The 25000-nt window shown below is 40.5% G+C and overlaps 2 protein-coding genes across 2 annotated transcripts in view; both read left to right on the forward strand.

Moving 5' to 3' along the window:
• Positions 1–7307: 7307 nt before the first annotated feature.
• On the forward strand, positions 7308–12294 carry LOC143032738 (uncharacterized). Its single transcript, XM_076197688.1, has 2 exons — positions 7308–7395; positions 9308–12294. Exon 2 carries the CDS (start codon positions 9327–9329, stop codon positions 12126–12128), a length of 2802 nt encoding a protein of 933 aa, XP_076053803.1. The 5' UTR covers positions 7308–7395; positions 9308–9326; the 3' UTR covers positions 12129–12294.
• Positions 12295–15007: 2713 nt separating this feature from the next.
• Positions 15008–25000, forward strand: part of LOC143032740 (uncharacterized) — a 126653-nt gene continuing 116660 nt past the window's right edge. The window contains exon 1 of the mRNA XM_076197695.1: positions 15008–15565. Within this exon, the coding sequence (XP_076053810.1) occupies positions 15507–15565 (59 nt within the window). The 5' untranslated portion in view covers positions 15008–15506. The remainder of the gene's footprint in view (positions 15566–25000) is intronic.

A 25000-nucleotide genomic window follows, 5' to 3' on the forward strand; every position in this document is an offset into this window, starting at 1 on the left:
ATACATTAATCTTTCTTCTTCTTCTTCTTTTCTTATTACTAAACTCACGATCTTCTACATGCTATCCTCTGTCTAAGTTTGAAGAACAGTGTCGTCTTCACATTCTAGGCTGCCTATTATTTAGTTTTTGATTATTCTTCTCCATCCTCATTCCCCTACTCAAAACGCTTACACACTCTCGTCACTTCTTCTCTGTATAGGTTAGACAATCATGGCGACATCACACACCCTTGCTTCGTTTCTAAGAAACGCTCAAAGGAGATAAACGTCATCGCTGTTTGGATTAAACAGTTCCTTACCGGTAATCTTTCAGGTGATACGTTATCACCACGCCCACTTACTTGAGAGTCGGGTAATCAAATAGGTAAATTCAATTAACCAAGTTTTAAGCTTCGGTCGGGCATCTTGCTTTACCTTGAAACGCTCCGCACCTTTCGGTTAACTTGACCTTATTCCAAGTCAAAAGGTCGCCAGCAAAGAAATTCTTTGTAATACGAACGCAAAATATTCCTACTAAACCTTAATTAATCTTGTTTCGATTAGAGATCTACACATTGACAATACCACCGCATCCCTAGGATGATTTCATGTCTCCAAAGGAATGGTTGGAGAAGCCTTCGTCCAGTAGAGATATTCCAAACGGCTGATGACTGATCTCTGAGCTCCCTTCCTGCATGTGAATGACATTCACCCTGGCTATCTTATTCCTACTAGACCTTAATTAATCTTGTTTCGATTAGAGATCTACACATTGACAATACCACCGCATCCCTAGGATGATTTCATGTCTCCAAAGGAATGGTTGGAGAAGCCTTCGTCCAGTAGGGATATCCCAAACGGCTGATGACTGATCTCTGAGCTCCCTTCCTGCATGTGAATGACATTCACCCTGGCTATCTTATCCTATGGAGCAATGGTTCCCAAACTTTTTTAGCTTGTTACCCAATTTTACTTGCCACATTAAGCATGTTACCCCTATCAAAAAATGCCGTCAACATTGATATATATGGTTAAATCAAAACACTAGACATTTTCATTTATCTATTGTATTTGAACATTGTGCATATCTAATCACTATTGTCAAAGATGTCGAGAACATCAGTGGGACGGATGGAGTTGCATGTTTAAAGCTAGTTGAGAAATTCTTGGCACACTTTGATACACATTTCTTCTTTTCTAATAATGTATTTCATTTTTTTTATGTTTACGCTTATTCGGTTTAACTTTACTACTTAATTATAATAGGTTTACTTTACAACTTTACATTCTAATAATAAGTTAACATTAATCCTAATGCCAGGTACCGAAATGTTTTCTTGATTTTCAGAATTCTTAACTTTTTTCTGTTATCCCTCCATTACCCCCGACAAATTGTTAAATTACCCCTAAGGGGTAATTTACCCCCCAGTTTGGGGTGAGAGCTTTAGCTGCAGCTCAGCGCCTCCCGACGTAAGCGCCTCACCATATTGTGCCTTGGAAGACGCGTCCTATACCCCGACGTCTCAACATCTCTTGGTCCAAAATGGCCAATCATTGGGGACGTGTTGCAAAGATTTCGCTGTAGCAAGCGGCATACGATTCTATTATAGATCTCAAGCGTGGAACCCATCCTGAAAGAGATCTCCTTCGATCGGGACCTCCTTTCGGGTTCACCTCTCTCTCTCTCTCTCTCTCTGTCTCTCTCTCTCTCTCTCTCTCTCTCTCTCTCTCTCTCTCTCTCTCTCTCTCTCTCTCTCTCTCTCTCTCTCTTTTTTTTGCGGAAACGACATGAGACGCTGGCGGGACTAGTCGTGTTTGATGCTCTTACAGATAACCAAACAAAAATCAAAACAAGCAACGAAGTAAATTGTTTGATAATTGAACATGTATACAAACATGAATCTAAATAACGATAACAATAACGACAACTATAACAACAATAATAGCACCAATAAAAACAATAGTATCAACAACAATAACATAGTAACAACAAAATAACAAGAGAAATAAAACAACAATAAAAAGAACAAAGACAATAAAAACAAGAACAAAACAACACAAAACAAAAACGACAAAAACAAAACAAAAACAACAAACCCCTTTTTCCGAAAAAAAAAAAATTATAATCTGTGTCGCACTCGAACTCGTTTGGCCGAGTAGGACCTCCTTGCTTGGAGGGCGACATACCTCCGCCTCTGAGTCGGGACGTCTTCGAGAGCCCGAATGAGGCGAGGCGAGGAAAGACAAGAAAAATCACAGGGACCACGCGATTTGATTGGACAACAACATCGACCCAAAGACGACCCATCATCCATCGAGAGAAAGAAAAACAAAAACAAAGGAGGAATGGACAAATTGAAAAAAAAAAAAATCCTGTGAAGTACAAAAACCAAAACGACCGAGGAGAAGGAGGAGCTCCTGCCAGGGCAGAGGACAAAGAGTCTCTCGCAAACTGCGTGTCCGCGTGGGACCTCGAGGTCAACTGAGAGCCCCTCGAGAGAGAGGTCCAGAGGCTTCGAGGAACTGAGCCCAGGAGTCTCCAAACCGAAAAGAGAGAGAGAGAGAGAGAGACGCATTCAAGTTAAAAAAAAAATAACAGCAGAAAATTGAAAATGGAAAGGAACCTACCACGAGTTTGGTCGACATTCCCTGGCCTGGAGAGGATCCAGGAACTCTGAGGTCCGTCGACTCTGAAGTCCATGTTCCACCATTCGATTAAAACAGAAAAAGGGCCACGAGAAGAAAATTAAATAATTAACGTGAAAAAAGTGATATGTTAGGATCATGGTGGACAGAACAGCAAGCTAGTGCTGTCATAAAAAAGAAAAGAAAAAAAAAGAAAAAAAAAAGGCTGGAATGCAGAACTAAAGACCATCAGAGAGTACGCTACGAAAAAAAAGGGAGACCGAAGAAACTGATTAACAAACAAATATCGAAGTGAACAAAGCAAAAACACAATGAAGGGCCAGCATGGAAACGTCCTTACTGACAATACTCGTGACGTAGGAAGCAGAAGGAACCGTTACTTCAGGAACCGACCTGGACATCGACATTGAAGAAAATGCAGAACATCTCATCCTCTCTACCCACAAAGGAGACGAGACTCGAACTCCGGACGACCTAATCACGCTGCGAGAAACTAGAACTTTGACTCGAAGTCATTAAGAGCTCTGTACGTTATTTTGCCCAGAGATCTGGAATACTGGAAGGCTGGAGGGGCTACTCTTGGGTCTCTGTTTGAAGTACTTCCATGTGCCATACCAATCAAAAAACAGCGGCACGTGATTGGGGCGACTTTATCATCTACCTCGTCTTTATAAACAAAGGAGACCTCTCTCTCTCTCTCTCTCTCCCTCTCTCTCTCTCTCTCTCTCTCTCTCTCTCTCTCTCTCTCTCTCTCTCTCTCTCTCTCTCTCTCTTACTGAAAAAGCCATGGAAGAATCCTGGAAAAAAGACTAATTTTGAAACAAATGCTGTCAGAACACCAATGAGGGTTCAGGTTCTGAAGAGGTACAGTCGACCAGATATTTGTCCAAAGAAGACTCCTCGAGAAGACATGCATGTCACAAAGAGCACTACATTTACTCTCTCGATCTTTGAAAAGCCTCTGGTCAGGTTCACAATCGAAGAAGATACCGATAGCTTTACAAGTACCTACGTATCCCAGACAAGTTACAGTAAAGCAGTGTGTACATCAGTAGGTACAAATCCACACGGATAAGTAAATATCAAGAAGCAACACTACCAAAAGAAATGGCAGCATGGAACTAGAGATAGATAACACTACATACAAATATATATCAATGGTGTGGAAGTTCTCAAGGATACTAACGCGCCACGAGTGGATGGTATTACAAACATGGGAACCGAACAAGACGGGTTTTGAAAACGGGTAGCTCTACTGTCAGTCTTCCAGGATAACCACAAGCAGGTACCCGTCATTGGTCCATTCCGTATCGTAGAACCAATGATATTTTCTCGTCGTTATTCAAACAAGAGCCAAGTACCACTATCCCAGAGGAGGCGCCGAAGATTAATGAACACAGAGATGAAGCTGGGACGACTTGACAAGAGAACATCTGAAACCACAATCTCACGAAGAGGTTTGACTCAGTACAACATGAGATGAAGATAGCACGTTTAGTAACATGTTGTCTCTAATTGTGAGGTTCGTTGCCAAGAATATGGCAGTTCAGCGGTCCCGGGATTCTTGTGAACACATACATATACAAATATACATACATATATATATGTGTAGTAAAAATCACACAGAGGCAAGGTATCTTTGTATACGAAAGTGTTTAGTTTATAATCTATCATCTTCTTTTGGTGGTTTTCTGCATATATACATAAACATATACATACACACATACATATACTTAAACATATGCGTATATATACATATGTGCAGCAAAAACCACATAGACGCATGATTCTAAATATGCAGAAATACAAGGTGTCTCAATAGACAAAAGTGTTTAGTCTATAATCTATCATCTTCTTTGATGGTTTTCTGCATATGTACATATACATACACATATACTTCCACTTAAACATATCCATATACATATGTAAATATATGTACATACACATATACATAGACATGTGTATCCACAAAGACCCTTCTCATGTCATTCCATGACTCACACGACAGCACCAACATTTGCCACATCACACCTGCAAACTTCTCTTTCTCATCTCTCCAACTTCTGTCTGGTCTCCTTTTTCCACGCCTCCCATCTAGCGGCGTCCACTCAATAACACACTTTCTCTCTCGCTCATATTTTTTTTTACACCAATTTCCCTGCTTAAACCAATTTCCTTACTTTTATCGCTTCTTTAATATCATTCACTCCAGACTTGTCTTTAATTCAATTTTCTCTCTTCTTGTCGTTCTGCATTATTCCCAGCATTGATCTCTCCATTCTCTTCTGTATATTGCTTAGCTTTGTCTCCATCAAATTGTCTAACCAATTGTGAGACGCCTTTTCATTTCATTATCATGACACTTAGTCACTTTTGGCTTATGGCCTAAATAATTGTACTCTTGAACTTCAAGACTTTTATCATCGAATGTAATGATTTATTTTTAAGTTTCGAGTTGGCCATTACTTTAGGATTACTTTTATTCGATTTCAAATCTACTTTGAGACTTAGCTTTTTTTAGATCACTCAGTATATCTTGCAAGTCATCTGCTCTTTCTGAAATAAGAATAATGTCATCCGCAAACCTCAGGTGATATATTCACCATGAATCCTCAAACCTTTTCTTTCCCAATTCAGCCTTCTGAAAATCTCTTCTGAGCAAGCAAACACGCACACGCACACACACACATATGTATGGGATAAAACGCTTGCACGACTCGATGGCGCAGTTGGTAGAGTTACTACGGCCCCCACTACGGAGGTCCGGGTTCGAATCCCGCCCAGGGCTAAAATTATTTCGGTATCGCTGCGCTGCGAGGCGTTACTCCAACTATCGTGGTCGGGGAGTTGGGTGCGTGTGTGCGTGTAAGGTCACGACATTACCCATAGATCGGTCATATATGAGATCTGAGGTCTCTTACGGGAGGGTAATAACCGTCGATCACGAGTCCAACACGTGATCCAAGACCATGGTGAATCACACATACACACACACACACACACACACACACACACACACACACGTACATACGTATATACATAAACACATGTAGTACACACACACACACACACAATCACATGCATATACTGTATATATAACAAGAAATACCATACGACTTTATATGGAACGAAAGTCCCGCCTTGTATCGTTCCGGATCCAGGCAGACAAGGAGAAAGTGAAAACCGGAAACTAAATACCGGAAACTAAATACCGGGAACTAAATACCGGAAACTAAATACCGGGAACTAAATGCCGGAAGGGTGGGTGGGAAAAGTTCCGGGAGTTTCCTCCGGCCAGCTACCTACCGTACCGGGTGGATTCTTAATTTTATCCATCCTGCCGCCGGGCGATTTTATTCATTTCCGTGGTAATGATAAATTAATAGATAAATGATCACAAACAAAGGATTAATTCGTTACAATATTATCACACAATATTATCCAAAACTACTCAACCCACTCACGTCCATCTCAAGGTGCAGCCCCGAGGGGCTGACACTCAGTGTCCGGAATGAACACAAGTTCTCTCCCTGTCAATTTTAACTTTATTTCATCCACCTTTTCACACACTGGGATTTGACAACCCGCGACTGATCACTTTACCTTTCCAATCTCAGCTGGTGACTGTTGCCATCAACAATTATCATTACATTTTTGATAGAATTTATTCTGGTTATGTATTTTATACTCTCGTTCATATAAGACTCATTTTGATTCACAAATATAACGACATTATACATACAACTAAATCTGGAGTTATCTGTGCTTTCGTTTGTCCATAACCGTATATAATAATGTTATATTTATATGAATAAAATAAGATAAAAATAGAAACGAAATAGAATAAGTCGTTTATATCGGGCAACAGAAAATTTTTATGGAAATTTTTAGATAAATTTATTTTATTAAGTCCGGCATTTCTTGTGCAGACGTACGCGACATGACGTCATAGCTTCGATTCATGCTAAAACATCGACTTCGTTCCAACCGACACTCACGAAAAATTATTGATCCAATGTTTTTATGTGCATTTCCGCGATATACATACTTTTTTGCAATTAAAGATTTTTTATGATATTAGTAAATGATAAAACGCAAACCTTTGTCTTTACGTAACATTTTCGTTCAAATTTACTTCCTTGTTAATATTCCCCTTTTCATGAACAGGTGTGAAATAATGAAAACAAGAGGAAATATTCAAAAGCGTATAAATCACGACCAATTTATCCTAAGATAAAAATATCTTACTGTAAATCAGTCAATTTCCAATTCATTTATGCTTTCTTGTGACCGTTAAGAACTTAGAAAAAAGTATTCCAACATCATCAACTTTATGTGGTTACAAGTCCAAAAAGATTGGAGAATATTCGAGTATTGTATTCTTGTATTCTTTGAATTTGGCAAACCAACTAAAATGTTGGCACTATCTTTTTAACAATAAATCTCAATTTTTATGCAATTTAGAAAACTCTGAAGCCTGTGAATTGTGGGTGATCCCATGTATATTTCGTAAAAAACTATTGTGCATATATATAAATATGTATACATAAATAATGCACATAAAAGTGCACAAAAATAAATATATATACATATAAATGTATATTTGCATTTTGATAACTATTCAAACAACATACGAATAAATAAATTCATAAATGTATATTACAGGAAGTCATAAGGAAATCGGGTGTGACGTCATGTCGTTGTGAAAAAAATCACTTTGGTGCTAAACTTCCCAAACGACGGACTTGTCTTGTTTACTCCGCTACAAAGGTTTGTTTGAATAATGTTTTAATTTTACCAACAATCATAAGCTTATCTAATCATAATTTTTTTAAACACAATTTGTTTTTTGATATTTTTATATTTGTGCTGAGAAAATAGAAATGGTGCAACTTCATATCAAGAAATCTGTTTTTGTGGTGAAAATATTCGTTTAAATTTGCATCGTAATTTTATGTAAATGTTATAATATTTTTGTGTCTTTGTTTATTTAGGGATAAAAGTGTTATAAAATAATTTGTGTGGATAATATAGTTTCTGATTTTCGTTTCTGTAAAGATAATCTTTTTTTTATCAAACACCCAATTTTTCAATATTTTCCATTTATGAAATTTGCGCATTAGATCTGAAAATTAAATCAAAATATATTTAAATAAATTTCATATTAAAATAATTACTAATCAAACAAGCATGTTAATATAATGCAGACATATTTATAAAATTCTGTCAGAATTTTTTTTACAACTTCAGATAAATAAAAATCAAAGTCAAATTGGGTACTCAAACGTCGGGCTACACATTTGCAGCCATTTTCTTAATCTTGCCCACGCCAATCGATTTTATTCAGCTATCTGGTAGACCTCTAAACTTTAAAAAAAAGTTCACTATTTTTCGCTAGTTTAGCGACTATTCTCCAACTGTCTTCAATGTAACGGGATTAACAACTAATCCTTTATTACATCGTCACAATTTCCTTGTTATTATTTACAACCATCAATGGAACACTCAAAAGTATTAAAGTATCTTACATATAATACATGTGCATGGCATGGCCTACAATTACGTGTGTGTGTGATTCACCATGGTCTTGGATCACGTGTTGGACTCGTGATCGACAGCTATTTCCCTCCCGGAAGAGAGCTCAGAGGTCATATATGACCGATCTATGGGTAATGCTGTGACCTTACACGCACACACACACCCAACTCCCCGCCCACGAGAGTTGGAGAAACGACTCGCAGTGCAGTGATACTAAAATTATTTCAGCCCTGGGTGGGATTCGAACCCGTACCGCCGTAGTGGCGCCCGTGAACGCTACCACTGCGCCATCAAGTCAAGTGTGTGTGTGTTTGTGTGTTGGTCCTTGCAACTTAAATATAATCTGAACTTTGGTCTTTCTCTAAAGGCATGAAGATACTCAAGCCTGTCTACGGAACGTCAAAACGCGTTTAAAATTTCCCAAGATTATCATTTTTTTCTTATTTACTGAACAGATGCGGTCTTACGTGTATGTGTCTAGCATTCATAGACATAGGTAGGCTTCTAGGATTAGTGACGCGAATAACAGAATATCGTAACATGCTTACTAAAGGTTATGTCCTTATCATCGATATTTGAACTACTTATCACTTGTGATAACGTTTGATGGGTAAACTAGAGAGTAATGGGGCAAACTCTCCCGCGACATCTTAACAACAGAGGAAAATGGCCGAAGCTGATGGCAAGAGAAGACGTGACGATGGAATGATAGGAGCGAGCGTGACGTATCGTGACGCGGTTGTGTTGACACCAGAAGCTTGACGTCGCGGGTCGACGAGGGCACCCCGGTCTCACGTCTCTCTCTCTCTCTCTCTCTCTCTCTCTCTCTCTCTCTCTCTTTCTATCTCTCTCATTCTATGGCTGTGGGGGGAGAGGGAGTGTTATTCCCTTTGTTCAATGAATCTTTTATTATACAGTATATGTGCATACATTACATACACATAACATGGGCAGATGCATAATATTGATAAAATGATGAGTAGATAAAATGCACGGATAAAACGTCATACATGTATATATATATATTTGTGTTCGCGTCTAAAAAGGTGAAACATGTAAAACCCAATACAATATAATACAATATCTATCTAGTCCTAGTAGTATTCTAATGCTAAACATCTTGAAAACAAACATTCTATTCCAGACATTGCTAACCTTTAAAGATGGGCGTGTTCAAGGAAGGCCTTCCAGACGACACGGAAACCGAAAAGGTTCCAAAGGGCAACGAAGACATCGAGGGAGCTTTGGAGCCTGAGGAGCAAGGGGCAGTCGCCCTGGCTGCAGCCCAGAGCACGGCTAGGAAGCTCAGCAGTGGCCTCCTGGAGGTGCAAGATTTCCTGCCGCTGGGAGCCGTCGGGTCGAAAGTCGACGACGACAACGACGACGACGAAGGGGATGTGCTGAAGAAAGAATCTCCAAAAGGTGAGAGTAAGCAAGAGCTTAGGGTTTCTTCTGGTGAGGGCGGTGATGACATGACTGCAAATAAATCTTCTGCTCTTGAAATATATGCAAAAGCTGGAGAGATCAACGTCTTGCTACGTCTGGCCAGTCAGGGGACACGAAGGATGGTTAAGGATACTCAAGACGAGACGAAGGAATGTAAGACTGGCGATGGAGTTGGCCAAATGGACGAAAACGTCAGAGAAAGTCCACAGTCACCAAATGAATCTGTGGAAGGAGACAGTGTAGTTGTTGACGACCACCTATTCGACAAAAAAGAGGAGAATTATGAAACGGGAATAGGAAAACCCGATTCCTGTGTTGACGCCGATGCTTGTGGGACAAAGGACGTAGCAGGAGTCCCAGAGGAAGTGGAAAATATCCAAAGGGAATCATATTTTCATGTGGATGGGTGCACCGAGAGAGGATCCATTCAAGTCACCACCCCTCCAGATGGAGTCTACAGAGCAATAAGAAGGTTGTTTTGCGAGTCTAGTGTTAGTGATGGAGATGACTCTGAGGAAGAGGGGTACGCAGCGCTGAAATGTGCAAGTATCCAAACAATTAAGAAAATGCAAAGAGAAGAGGAGGAGGAGGAGGAGATAAAAGATGGATGGCTGGGAGAGTCAAAATATCCAAGATTGACCAGAAGAGAGACAACTGGAGAAAAAGAGAAAGAAATGTCAAAAGAGATCGCCTTTCCTCCTACAACGACTTACGAAAGCAGGCTCGTTAGCGACACCTCCCGCGATGATGATGGTGACCTGGAGTCGTGTTCTTCGGAAGACTCGTACAGCTCTTCCTCCGAAGACTCGGAAGATCTTAGTCAGAGTCTCTCCGAGTCGGAAACAGCTGACTCTGAGGACTACTCGGGCACGTCCTCCTCGGATGATGCATACGATTCTGAAGACGGAGGCTCGAGTAGGACTAGGAACTTCTCGGGAAGTTCTTCGGAGGTGACCGAAGAAGGCGACTCTGATATCAAAGTCGTTCACGTGATGAGGAAAGGGAAGGCCTCCAGAGTAAGAGACGAGGGCGAAGTCCAAACCGTCGACCTGGAGGAGGAGGATGAGGAGGAGGAGGAGGAGGACGATAAGACAGGTGACGACGAGGTAGTCGTCATCAAAGTCGTCGAAAGGGTGAAGCAGATACTGGAGACGACCCAGGAGGAACTGGAAGTCATCTGCACTAAATTACGTGGAAATGTGGCAGCAGACGTCGGCCGGGACAACGTGGACAAGCGTGAGAGAGGCGGCGAGGAAGAGAACCACACTTCAGAAGTGTCCTTCGAGCTTTCGCCTATGCCTGGGCGCCATAGACACGGGCCAAAAGATGACCATGAGAGGGACGGGGAACCAAAACGAGGACAAGGGGTGTTAAACATCAGGTATGTTTTGGGTGAAGAAGACAACCCGGATATTGTTAAGATGGAGATTTTGCCAGATGCTGGGTGGAGGAGAACGTTGAATGATACAAAGAAGGAAGGCGATAATACGCTTACTGACATGAAGGAAGAATTTCGGGAAACAGTTCATAATAAAAGGAAATTTGAGGAAGAGGAAGAGGAGGAGGAGATTATTGATGAAAAGGAACAAGAAATGTTACGGTTAATGCAGCAAGGGATGAAAAGAGCAAGTGACGGGAATATAAAGGTTCTAGAGGCCGTTAAATCCGTTGACCCGGATAACGGTCCTTCACCGCCGAAGAGGAGGAGGAGCGCAGACATCGAGGCTGTGGAATCCGTTGACAACATTGACGTGGAGACCACTGATGGAAAGGAAGAAGAAGAAGAAGAAAAGATCCCGTTTGTGGAGCAAGGGGAGAAGAGAACAAGCAACGATAATATAAAAGTTCCAGAAACCGTTAAAACCGTTGACCCGAATAACGGTCATTCACCGCCGAAGAAGAGGAAGAGCGAAGACCTCGAGACTGTGAAATCCACTAAGCTCACTGACTTCAACACCGAATTATTACCACCAGAGAGAAGTCTGAGGTCTGAGATCGATCCTGTAGACTCGGTGAAGAACAATGATCCTTCACAACCTACAGGAAGGGCGATTCCTGAAACCAAAATCGAGGTGGACGTTAAGACCGAGGATTCCGGTACCGGCCCTTCACCGCCGAAAAGCGGGTCGAACTCAGCCTTGGCACCAGAAGCACCGGCTACCAGTGGCATTGCATTAGGAGAAGACCACACCAGAAGGGACAGATATCGACCATGCAAAGGCATCCGCCTGTACAACCGCATCAGGAACCTGAACGCCAGCATCAAGAAACCCCCAAAATGCAAGTCGGTTCAGGCCAAGTCCCTCCACTGGCAGTGCCAATGTATTGTGACCAGGAGAACCCAGTTCGTGACCAAGTGTGACTACTGCCGTCTGTGCATCCCGAGCAAAGGCAGGAAGCAGCGGCTACCCTTCGTCCACAAAGGATGCGGAGAGCTCCTCTGGCGCTATCAGAGTTTCCACGACAAGCACAGGGGGTTCGTCTTCTGCATCGCTTGCGGAGTCTTCTGGAAGATGTGATCGTACTGGAGGGCAAACCTCCAAAGGATTTTCTCTTCAAGAGTGCCGCGTATTACCTCAATACATGCCTTCTTTTTTTTTGTCATTTAAGTTTGATGTTTTGTGTGTTTTGCGGAGTTGAGTTCCTACCATGTACACGGATTAAGCTTTTGATAACATAAGATTATATATAAAAAATATTTCTTTTATTCCGCTTCCAAAAATGTGTATTGACAGCCCATCGATTTTGCTTTGTAATAAAACTATGTGAATGAAGTTGATGGTAATTGTGATGATGGTGGTGAAGATTGGTAATGAACATGAGGATGACGGTGATGACAATGATTACTTAGAAGGAAATGAGATTAGATGAAAAAAATGAGTAGAATACTTGTGAGATGGTTTGGACATGTGGTGGGGAAATGAGACAGACCCAAGACTGTATTTTTGATCAAAGTAGTTTACATATCCTACGTGTTTGGTATATTTCTACCAATAGAATCAGGTCTTTACAAATATTTGTAACGTTTATTTTACTAGTCAGAAATGCCTTGAATAATTATTTATTTATTGGACTCAAACCCTAATCTGTGCAGCATATTGCATAAGACTAGGACGTTACCAAATATGCCACGCATTAGGTACATATGGGATAGTCTGGAATTTGTCCTAAACACCCCCGACATTTTTTTTTTTTTTTATACAAACTGATGAGCAGAAAGAAACGTGATCTGGGGTTTATGTCTGGGAGAAGGATAGATGACAACATATAGACAATAAATTACTGCAGAGAACTGAGTTGTGAAATGGTGAAATAATTAATTGTATTATCAGTAGATTTTTCAAAAGCGTTCGAATCTATAAGAAGAGGAAAACTGATTAAGGAAATACTGACATGAAATTTTTTGAGACATAATCGAGATAACTGCATCATATACAGATAATAAAGTACAACTAAAAACAGACATATAATGAGAAATGCAGACATATGCAGAAGACAATCGCAAGTGGCATCAAGCAACGGTGCAATCAATCTACACTTTTCAAATAGATAATTTTCCAAAGTCGGGGAAAGATAAGGAGTTTAAGCTACCTAAAAATCTCATGAAGATTACTAGTTCTCTGCAGATAATTGTCGACAACTATCACAGTCCCTGAAAGATTCAGAAAGGAAGAATATGGAACTTTATTAAGACTAGTCAAGAAGTCTGTCTAAATATAAACATAGATAAAACTGAAACGAGTAGAGATGAAAAATAAGCTCACCAAAATAAACAAAATAAAAGTTACCATGAAGAAACGAGACAACTAAGAAATGCACAGAATTTGTTAAAAAAAATCCGACATTAAAGATGGCGAGCATATCCAAACTAGTTGACGATTTTAAGTTAGGTTAGGTTAGGTTAGGTTAGGTTAGGTTAGGTTAGGAAACGACAACTAAGTGGTGTCTGAAGAAAAAATACCCCAAAAATCCAACACTGCTGTAAGGTACTTATAAAATGACATGCACTAGAATAAAATAAAATAAAAACAAATCACCAGGAGACTTGCTGGTCCATGTCGATACAGAGAGAGAACGGGGGAAAGATGGGGAGGGAAAAGGAGGAGAGGAAAATTGATGGTTACACGTTTCATTACTATTTTTTGCTTGTTTTCAATAAGTCGAAGATTTTCTTAATGACGATTACTTTAGAATACTCAAACTTCATTAAAGCACTTTTTTTCCTGATTTCGTCTAATTTTTGTTCTTATCTTTATTTGACCTCTGTACGGTTTGTGATTGTATTAGGTGATGCTGCCTCACACCTCGCAGTAAAAGGATGATAGAAGCTTTAGATTGGCGCGTGTGAATCTTACTGTTGCGTGTTTTGAGTATTCAAGATGAAGGTGAACAAGCGTACACACACACACGCACACACACATACACACATACACACACACACACACACACACACACACACACACACACACACACGGATTTAAGAGCAAACTAGACACTGCGAGGTACAAGGACGGGACGCTACGAGCATAGCTCTCCTTCCCGTAAGATACAACTAGGTAAATACACAAAGGATACAGCAACTACATACATAAATACACAAGCACACACACACGTCAAAAACTACGTAATGTACATCTATACATACAAATGATCCGCATCTCCACAAAAACATGAAACTTTCACAATTTCTGCACAAGCTCATGTATCTCCACGCAAGGACCTATCAATGAACGCAAAGACGATATCCGTGTACAAATGCAAAACAACACACACAAACCCTACAAAGCAGATGCAAAAGTCCGTGCAACTCTATAAGACCCCAAAATAGAACTTTAATTTAGGGTTGTCATCAAGTAGAAGGAGTCTAACACGGGCACCTCTTCTCGCAGGCTACAGATCTTCATGTAGACAGAACCGCACGGAACCTTGTCGTCTATCTCGATAAGATACGAAGAGGAATAATGTGTTATAGAAAAGATATGATATCGTATCGATGCTAGCCTCAACCCCCTTAAAACTTCGCCGCCTTTAATCCCTCCTTCCCCTTAAAAACAAACAAACAAATAACAATGTTCTTTTGCTTAACAAAGACGTTGGAGTATCCTTCTGAAGTCGTCTCCCGCGTTCTTTGAGAGGACGTCTTGGAGTATCAGTTACCGACGACATGACGTCACCAACCGTCCATTTCACTATTCTCCCTCCTTAACGTCTCTTCTCTCCTTTTCGTCCAACTTTTTACCCTTTTTCGCTACATTTGCACCGCCATCCTTTCTCACAAATTCCCAAAACCATACGGCCAGTCAAGACCCAACGGTCCTGCAGGATAAAGTGGGAATAAGATATGATAGTATATCGGTGTGATATTGTCTTTATCTTAATGTCGGCAAACGTAGTGCTCCATTCCTTTATACATTGTACTAGAGAGAGACAGAGAGTACATTGCCTTCCCACCTCACCAGCCTCCGTTGAAACAAGGGCGTGGAGAAAGTGCGGGAGAAATAGTGAAAGAAAAAAAACGTGAAGTGTTTTTCGTGGGCAGAAAACTTTCATTTCCTTGAAACCTAATTTTGTGAAGTGGATTTGATGGTGAGAATAACAAAAGTCAAGGAAATTGCTATGAAGTATATGTTGGTGACATAACGCTAAATATATACATATTTACTCAAATTAATCTTGTTAGTGTAAATTGCAGAATAAAACTCAAGACTGTGTCTAAACCTTCTTAACACAGGTAACCCAACAGCAAAGAAAATCACCATGAATATAATACTACGCATTACGAAGAACAAAACAGTGTTGTTGTTGTCGTTCTTATGTGTGAATTCATTAACTAACGCAGTGTTATGATACATCACGATGGAAGATTTTGAACACGGATTTTCGGAAACTCGGGCACCATGGAGAATAGATACAAGGAGGAGATGACAAAGGAGAACAAAGGCTGGGAAGAGCAGAGGTAAGAATGAGTGCCGAGCTACTCTTGTTGACTTCTCTTTACGAAATATGAGGTGAACCTTTGTGAGTGAAATCTAGAATGTTCTGAACTATTTTTCTTTTATCTTGATTTATAGGTAGAACATTAATGAAATGTTCTATGGATATCGATATTATTTTTGTAATGATAATCATGGCGTTGGATAAAAGGATATAAAAGGATGATGACATTCGCGGAGTGATGATGATGATGATGATGGTACTGATGATGATTATGCTGATGGTGGTGGTGATGATGATGATGGTGGTGGTGGTGATGATGATGGTGGTGGTGGCAGTGATGATGATGATGATGATGATGATGATGATGATGATGATGATGATGATGATGATGATGATGATGATGATGATGATGATGATGATGATGATGATGATGATGATGATGATGATGATGATGATGATGATGATGATGATGATGGTGGTGGTGGTGGTTATGATGATGGTGGTGGTGATGCTGATGGTGGTGGTGATGATGATGATGATGATGATGATGATGATGATGATGATGATGATGATGATGATGATGATGATGATGATAATGATGATGATGATGGTGGAACTGATGATGATGGTGGTAGTGATGATGGTGGTAGTGATAATGATGATGATGATGATGATGATGATGATGATGATGATGATGATGATGATGATGATGATGATGATGATGATGATGATGATGATGATGATGATGATGATGATGATGATGATGATGATGATGATGACGATGATGATGATGATAATGATGATGACGATGATGATGATGATAATGATGATGATGATGATGATTGTTGATGATGCCATTTGCCACCAACTCATTCATCACTGTACCTTTTTCGTAATCGTGAAAACACATTTATAGCTCAATATATACAGTACAAGAAGAAACTATATTCGAAAAAAATTGCAGCATATTGTGTATATTCATGGAAAAACTGCGCACACACACTCGCGCGCGTGTGCATGTGTATACATAATTTAGTCACATGTATATGATACATACTAACGGAGAGAAAGATATCAGAAGTGATAAGAAAGGCGTCAGCAGGAAGGAAAGAGGTCTATAAAGGCAAAAGCAATGGAGACGGATCTTATGTACAGCCGTGGGTATTCCCCGAGAGAGTGGGCACGAGGAAGGCAGAGACAAAAGCACCGGGATACCAAAGTTGAGTAAAAAAGAAGAAGAAGAAGAAGAAGAAAAGGGTAAAATTACTGGCAATAGATGTAAGAAAAGGTATATTTCCCAAGGACCTGGTGATGGGTACGGAAATGTGGCAAGAATAGATGTCAAGATGCCAAAGGTGGATAGGAAGAGAGGGTTAGGAAGACCGAGTATTGGGCGAAAGGATGGAGCAGAGGAAAGTCTTGGGATCATTCTAATTAAGGTGGAGACAGAAATTTTGGTGAGGAAGAGAAGAAAGTAGTGGAGGATATATATGTGATGACGACACAAGAACAAAGATGGCAACAAACGCCAAAATCCTAGAAAAGTAAGATGATTAGACTGTGCGTTCTGCCAAATCAACCTTAGTTTATGCCTCGCTCTCTCTCCCTTTTATTTACCATCTATGTCCTGTTTGATTTTCTTTATTTTGTATATTGTAAATGAAACTGTATATTATAATGAGTATCACTTTTCAGGATTATAAAAACGATTTGAATAACTTCTATGACACGTGGCAACAGCGCCTTTTCCCCACTATGTTGCCACATCGAAGGGGACACCGGTGACAGGTGGGGTAGGGTATAGGTAACTTGTTATAATTCTAAAAATTGGTAATCTTTGTATTATACAGCTTCATTTACTATATGCAGAATATAAGACAACAAATAGCATATGGATGTGAAATAAAAGTCATGTACTATGGTTGATTTGGCGCGACGTATGTCACACACTGAACGGACTCCTTGCATGCTATACATATAATTTCAATTAGAGTTTGTGTGAAAAGATCTGGATGTATGTGTGTAGGTCAGTACACACATGCATATATACATCAATACATACACAAATAGGAACATGCATACACAAACGCATGCACGAAAATACATATCCATGCACACACAATGTTCACAGACAGCTGAAAACCATCACGTCATCACATGCCAGCACTCCAGCTCTGGTGGGCAAGGAGTTGAGGATGGAAGAGTGGATCGGTGTGTGTGCGTGTGTGTGTATGGGGGGGTAGTTTTTTTTTTTTTTGTGAAATGTCACTACCACGGGCTTTGTGGGAGTGACATTAGAAGAAAATAAATGACGAAAACCTTTACTCACCCCCAGACATATGCGTCCGGGGCGAGTGTCGGGTCGAGGCGCCACAGGTGTCATTTCCCGAGAGTGCCAACAGCCGGGTTGCGCAAGAGGTGCAACACCCCACCCCCACCCCCACCCACCACCCACCATCACCCGAGGGACGCTCCCAGTGGCCTTGGCATCGATGTACTCAAGGTAGAAGAGGTGGAAGAGGTGGAAGAGGTGGAAGAGGAGGAGAGGAACGAGGAGGAGGAGGAAGAGGAGGAGGAGGAGAAAGAGGAACAGGTTGTGGAAGAAGAAGAGGAACAGGAAGAGGAGGAGGAACAGAAAAGGGAACAACAGGAGGAATAGGAGGAGGAGGAATAGGAGGAGGAGGAATAGTAGGAGGAGGAACAGGAGGAGGAGGTGAAGGAGGAGGAAAAGGAGGAGGAGAAGGAGGAGAAGGAGGAGGAGAAGGAGGAGGAGGAAGAGGAGAAGGAGGAGGAGGAAGAGGAATAGAAGGAGGAGGATAAACACGAGGAGGAGGAGGAGGAGGAGGAGGAGGAGGAGGAGGAGGAGTAGGAGGAGGAAGAGGAGGAGGAGGGGAAAGAACAGGAGAAAGATGAACACGAAGGGGAGGAGGAGGGGGACGTGAGGTGGGAAGTGTTCATTGTTACTATATTCAATTGTTCAAGAAATTTAATCATCACACACGCGCGCGCAGATAATAAATATCCAAGCCTTCCCGATGAGAGCACAAAGGACTTCATGAGTGTGGCTCTCATCCTATATATGACAATATTAGGTTGATAAGTTAGATATATACACACGAATTCACACACACACACACACACACACACACACACACACACACACACACACACACACACACACACACACACACACACACACACACACACACGCAAACACACACACGCATACACACACACATATGCATACACACACACGCGCATACATACTCTCACGATGATGTAAAATGAATACCATCATACACAAGACACAACGAAGAATGCAAATGTCGAGGGAGACAGCCAAAGGAAGAGAGAATTACTGAACGGGCCAGAAGGCAAAAGAAAAAAGAAATATAAATTATAAACATAATAAGAATAAAAAAAAAAAACAATAGTAATAATAATAATAATAATAAAAATAATAATAATAAAATAATAATAATAATAGTAATAGTAATAACAATAATAATAATGATAATAATAATAATGATAATAAGATAACAATAATAATAATAATAAAATGATAATAATAATAATAGTAATAACAATAATAATAATAATAATAATAATAATAATAATAATAATAATAATAAAAATAATGATAATAATAAAAATAAAAATAATAAAATAATAATAACAGTAGAAATAATAATAATAATAATAATAAAGGATAACTATATGATGAATGAAAAATAAGTAAACAATTAGATGAATAAGTAATTAAAGAATAGACGAATAGATAAATAGATAGATAAATAAAATAAATATATTAAGCTCCATATGGATTTAATCCTTTAATCCGCATCAGCGCACTTAGAAATTTTATTCAAGTTGACGCCAGACGAATCTAATCAGCTGGAAGAACCCAATCCAAAGAGAACGTAACCACTCACAGTTGACCAATCCCAATCACAGTTAGGTGATTAGAATCCTGTAAATACATTGTTAATAGTTGAATTACAAAGGATTGCAAAGGCGGAGCATGCCGACAGGAGACCTTTTGGTCCATAACTAGGTCGGATGCGAAAAAGAATACAATATATTATTATATATTATATATCATATATTATATATTATGATATAATTATCATATACTTAATTACAGCCGTTATACAATTGAAGAAGTGATTTCAGTGACGTGGGGGTGGATGGGTGGAAATAAAGTTGATTTGGCTTATCTAGAAACGTCATTGATTTTTCTTTTTTTTCTTTTTTTTTTCGTTGTTAACTTTCTGTTGGGTGACGCTTGTATATTTCCTATCGTAAAATCCTTGAATTCTTTCTAGGCTTTCTCCGAATATTCTGCTTCATTGTGTTCCTTAAGCCGTGTTTTTTTTTTTTTTTTTTTAGCTCTATTCGACAATTAGCTGACGTGTCATTTTCAGCCTTATCGTGTTACTGTTTTTCTTTCTATTTATTTATTCTATTTATTTAATTTTATTCATTTTTCAATCTATTCAATTTTTTTCTTTATTCACCCGGTTTCCTTTACGTCATCATATGTGCACCTGTAGATGTGTACTTTGCATTTGTGCGTAAGCAGTTCGTTCTATCATTTGCTGCATCACCACCAGCACACACACACATACACACACACACACACACACACACACACACACACACACACACACACACACACACACACACACACACACACACACACAAAAAAAAAAAAAAATCGATCGCAAGGTTTACCACGACGCGATGGTCCGACCACAGGCTGCCATGACCACAGTTATCTGTGTCGCCTGTGTGGGCTGCGTCAGCGTGACGTCGGGAGCGCCCATCTGCCCGCAGGCCAAAAGCTTAACCCTTCGGCTATCGCATCGCCCTCTGATCAGGTGGGACCTCGTCAGGTCTTTCTCTCTCTCCCCCTCTATCTCTCTCTCTCTCTCTTTCTCTCTCTCCCTCTCCTACTATCTCTATTTTTTTTTTAATTTCAATTCATAATTCTCTCTATTTACTTTTTTACCTTCAATTCACAATTCTTTCTTTTCACTTTACTTTCAAATCACAGTTTCAATTCACATTTCACAATCTGTCTATTGGATCGGGGCTGTCCCTCAGACTTGAACTGAGTGAGGAAGAAGTCATTATCGATAGTACAACGTGTCGAGGGGCAAGGATTTGTTAAATCCAAAGTTGTAAAAACACAAACTCTGAAAATATTTGCCCTGGACTAAAAAAGAACGAAACATATCACCTTATAAAGGGAGATTGCTATCACTGTTTATATATATATATATATATATATATATATATATATATATATATATATATATATATATATATATATATATATATATATATATATATATACATAATTCCCTCTTTGTATCTGCACTGAAGATGTAATCATACGAAAGCGCTCTGCTTCGTTAGTTTACTTTTCCTAGTGGTTACTTACGCATATATACATACATACATATACCAAGGCTTTTTCCCCCTTACAAGGGAGGTAGCCAAGAAGGAAAAGGCATAAAATTATTCCCACCCATTCCATCCCTGAATACACTCCACACCCCTCCACCCTCCCTCTTATCAAAGCATCTCCTGAATGACAGGTCATCCCTGCACCTTGTCCACTGCCCTGGGTCAGAAGCAGTGTCGCAAGACACAGCACATCCACAGCAAGGCCGCTTCATTAAATCGGCGACCTCCCCTCTCCGTCTCCCCATGCATAAAAGGAGAAGACGGGGAGAAATCACTTCGGGCTGCGTCAAATTTTGCTCACACATACTACCTCACCCCCCATCCCCCCCCCATTCCACCTCATGAATCACAACATCATCCATATACATCCATTCTCCATTCACCCCTGTCTTCTGTCCTCTCCCGTCCTTCCTCAACAGACATTCCCCTCTTCCCTAAAGCCCCCTTCACCCCATCCATCCACCTCATCCTAGGACGTCCCTTCATGTTCACTCCCTCCACATCTGCCTTCCACACCTCTTTTACTAGTCTTTCTTCACTCATTCTTCCCATGTGTCCAAACCACTTTAATACTCTTTCATCAACTCTAGCTCCCAACTCCCTTTCCACCCCCGTTCTTCTCCTCACCTCCTCATTTCTCACTCTATCTAGCCTAGTAACCCCCATCATACTTCTCAGACATCTCATCTTAAACACATTCAGACTCCTCTCTTCCTCTCTTATGTTCCATGTTTCTGCCCCATACAGTGCTGTTGGCACAATCACTCCTTCATACAGTCTCCTCTTCGCATCCATTCCCAAATGTCTATTCCTCATTACACTCTTTAATCCACCAAGGCATTTACTCGCTCCTCTCAATCTACATTCTACCTCCACCTTCACTCCAACTTTTCCTGCCACATTTGCACCCAAGTATCTAAAACTATCCACTTCCTCCAGTCGCTCTCCCTTAATGCCCACCTCCAGTCTACTGCCACTTTCACCCCTTGTACATCTCATCACCTTACTTTTACCCACATTTATCTTTAGCTTTCTTCTACCACATGCTCTCCCAAACTCTGTCACCAACTCCCTCAGTCCTTCCTCCGATCCTGCCACAAACGCAGTGTCGTCCGCAAACAACAGCTGGCTCACCTCCCACTTTTCTCCATTTTCTTTAACCAGTTCCAATCCCTGACCCACTTCCCTTGCATTTACCTCTCGCACTACCCCATCCATGTATAAGTTGAACAGCCAGGGCGACATAACGCATCCTTCACGAAGTCCCACCTTTACCTCGAACCACTCACTCTCTCAATTTCTAATCCTGACACAAGCTCTAATACTCTCATAAAAACTCTTGACAGCTCCTAGAAGCTTTCCTCCTATCCCATATATCTGCATAACCTCCCACAGTGCCTTTCTGTCAACCCTATCCTAAGCCTTTTCTAGATCCATAAAAGCCCCAAAAACATCCTTCCCCTTTCCTATAGCTTTCTCACATATGTCTTACCACAAAGATCTGATCTACACAACCTCTACCCGTCCTAAATCCAGACTGTTCCTCACCAATTACTCTCTCTGTTCCTCTCCTAATCCTCTCAATCAAGTTCCTCCCATAAGCTTTCCCAACTAAAACTTAACAAGCTAATCCCTCTGAAACTAATACATTCACACTTGTCCCCTTTTCCCTTGTAAAATGGAACTATACAGGCACTCCTCCAGTCCTCCGGCACTCTACCCTTTCTCCAGCAAACATTAACTAACCTCACCAGCAAGTCCACCATCACTGTACCTCCTTTTTTTAGACATTCTGCATGGCATCCATCCAGACCAGGTGCCTTACCTGCTTTCATCATCTTAACAACTGCCTTCACTTCATCCTTCCTTATTTCTCCTCCATTTTCCTCACTCATCACTCTCATTTTCTTCGCATTTCCCACTGCAGCTATCTTTCCCTCCCTATCCTCCTTCACATTTAGCAACTCCCTAAAATATTCTGCCCATCTTCCCCTAACTGCCTTCTCTTCCATTATCATCTCTCCATCTGCACCTTTTACCTTTTCCTCCTCTTCCTCTCTTAATTTCTTTCCAAAACATCTTCTTATTACTTTCAAAATTTTCTGTCATACTCTTACCCCACTTCACATCTGCTCTCCTCTTTGCCTCCTTTACCTTTTGCTTTACTTCTCTATTCTTTACTTTGTACCTCTCATATGACTCCCTCTTTCTATTTTGTAACCAATCTGTAAAAGCTCGCTTCTTCTCTTCTACAACCTTCTTTGTTTCCTCATCCCACCATTCACTACCCTTCCTTCCATTTCCTCCTGTCCTTCTTGTTCCACACACCATCCTTGCACACTTTGTGACTCCCTCCTTGAACCATCCCATTCCTCCTCTACATCTAGCTCTACTCTATCCTTCACTCCCTCCCACTCCTCCTTCAGCTTCTTCTTGTACTCCTTCTCCTTTTCCTTTAAAGAGTTCACTCTAAGCACCTCCCTACCTTTTGTCCCTTTCCTCTTTCTCCATCTATCCTCCACTCTCAACTTACCTTCCACCAAAAAATTATCTGATATTCCCCCACCCTCTCCCCTTAGCACATGTACATCCTTAACTCTTCCTATCATAATCCTATTTACCACTACATAATCCATCAACGCTCTATCTACCACCCTTCCATCCACCACCCTCTCCCATGTGTACTTATGCTTGACTTTCTTCCGAAACACTGTAGAACACAAACTCTGAAAATATTTGCCCTGGACTATAAAAGAACGAAACATATCACCTTATAAAGGGAGATTGTTATCACTTTATATATACATATATATATATATATATATATATATATATATATATATATATATATATATATATATATATATATATATATATATATATATCCACAGCAAGGCCACTTCATTTAATCGGCGACCCCCCTCTCCATCCCCTCATGCAGAAAAAGAGAAGACGGGGATAGAGCCCTTCGGGTTGCGTCAAAATATCATTCACACATACTCCCTCACCCCATCCCCCATTCCCTTCCATGCATCACAGCATCATCCATACACAACCATTCTCCACTCACCCCTATCTTCTGTCTTCTCCCTTCCTTCCTCAACAGACATTCCCCTCTTTCCCAATGCCCCTTTTACCTCATCCATCCATCTCATCCTTGGTCGCCCCCTCATGTTCATTCCTCCACCTCTGCCTTCCACACCTCTTTTACTGATCTTCTTCACTCATTCTTTTCATGTGTCCAAACCATCCCAATACTCTTTCATCAACCTCATCTCCCAACTTCTTTTTCACCCTCGGTCTCCTCCTCATTTCTCACTCTAGCCAGCCTTGTAACCCCTACCATACTTCTTAGGCATTTCATCTCAAACACATTTAAATTCTTCCTCTCTTCCCCAGTTATGTTCCCATACAGTACTGTTGGCACAACCACCCCTTCTTACAATCTCCTCTTAGCATCCATTCCCAAATACCTATTTCTCATCACACTTTTTAATCCCCCAAGGCATTTACTTGCTTCTCTCAAACTACATTCTACCTCCACCTCCACTCCTCCATTTCCCGCCACATTCCCACCCGAGTAGCTAAAGCTATTCACTTCGTCCAGTCTCTCTCTCTTAATATTCCCAATTTGCTGCCATCCTCTCTCCTTGTACATCTCATAGCCTTTCTTTTACCCACTTTTATCTTCAACTTTCCTCTTTCGCACACCTTCCTAAACTCCGTCACTGACTTCCTCAATCCGTCTTTTGATGCCGTCACAATTGCAGTGTCGTCAGCAAACAATAAATGGCGTATCTCCCACTTTTCTCCGTTTTCTTTAACCCTCCCCAATCCCTTGCATTTTCCTCTCATACCACCCCCGTCCACCTATAAATTCATCAGCCATGGCAACATGACACATCCCTTTACCTCAAACCACTTACTCTCTTCATTTCTAATTCTAACAAAGGCTCTACTACTTTCGTATAAACTCTTGAAA

Source organism: Oratosquilla oratoria, chromosome 14 (genome assembly GCF_046742065.1).
Source record: "Oratosquilla oratoria isolate Oo_2021 chromosome 14, ASM4674206v1, whole genome shotgun sequence".
NCBI lineage: Eukaryota > Metazoa > Arthropoda > Malacostraca > Stomatopoda > Squillidae > Oratosquilla > Oratosquilla oratoria.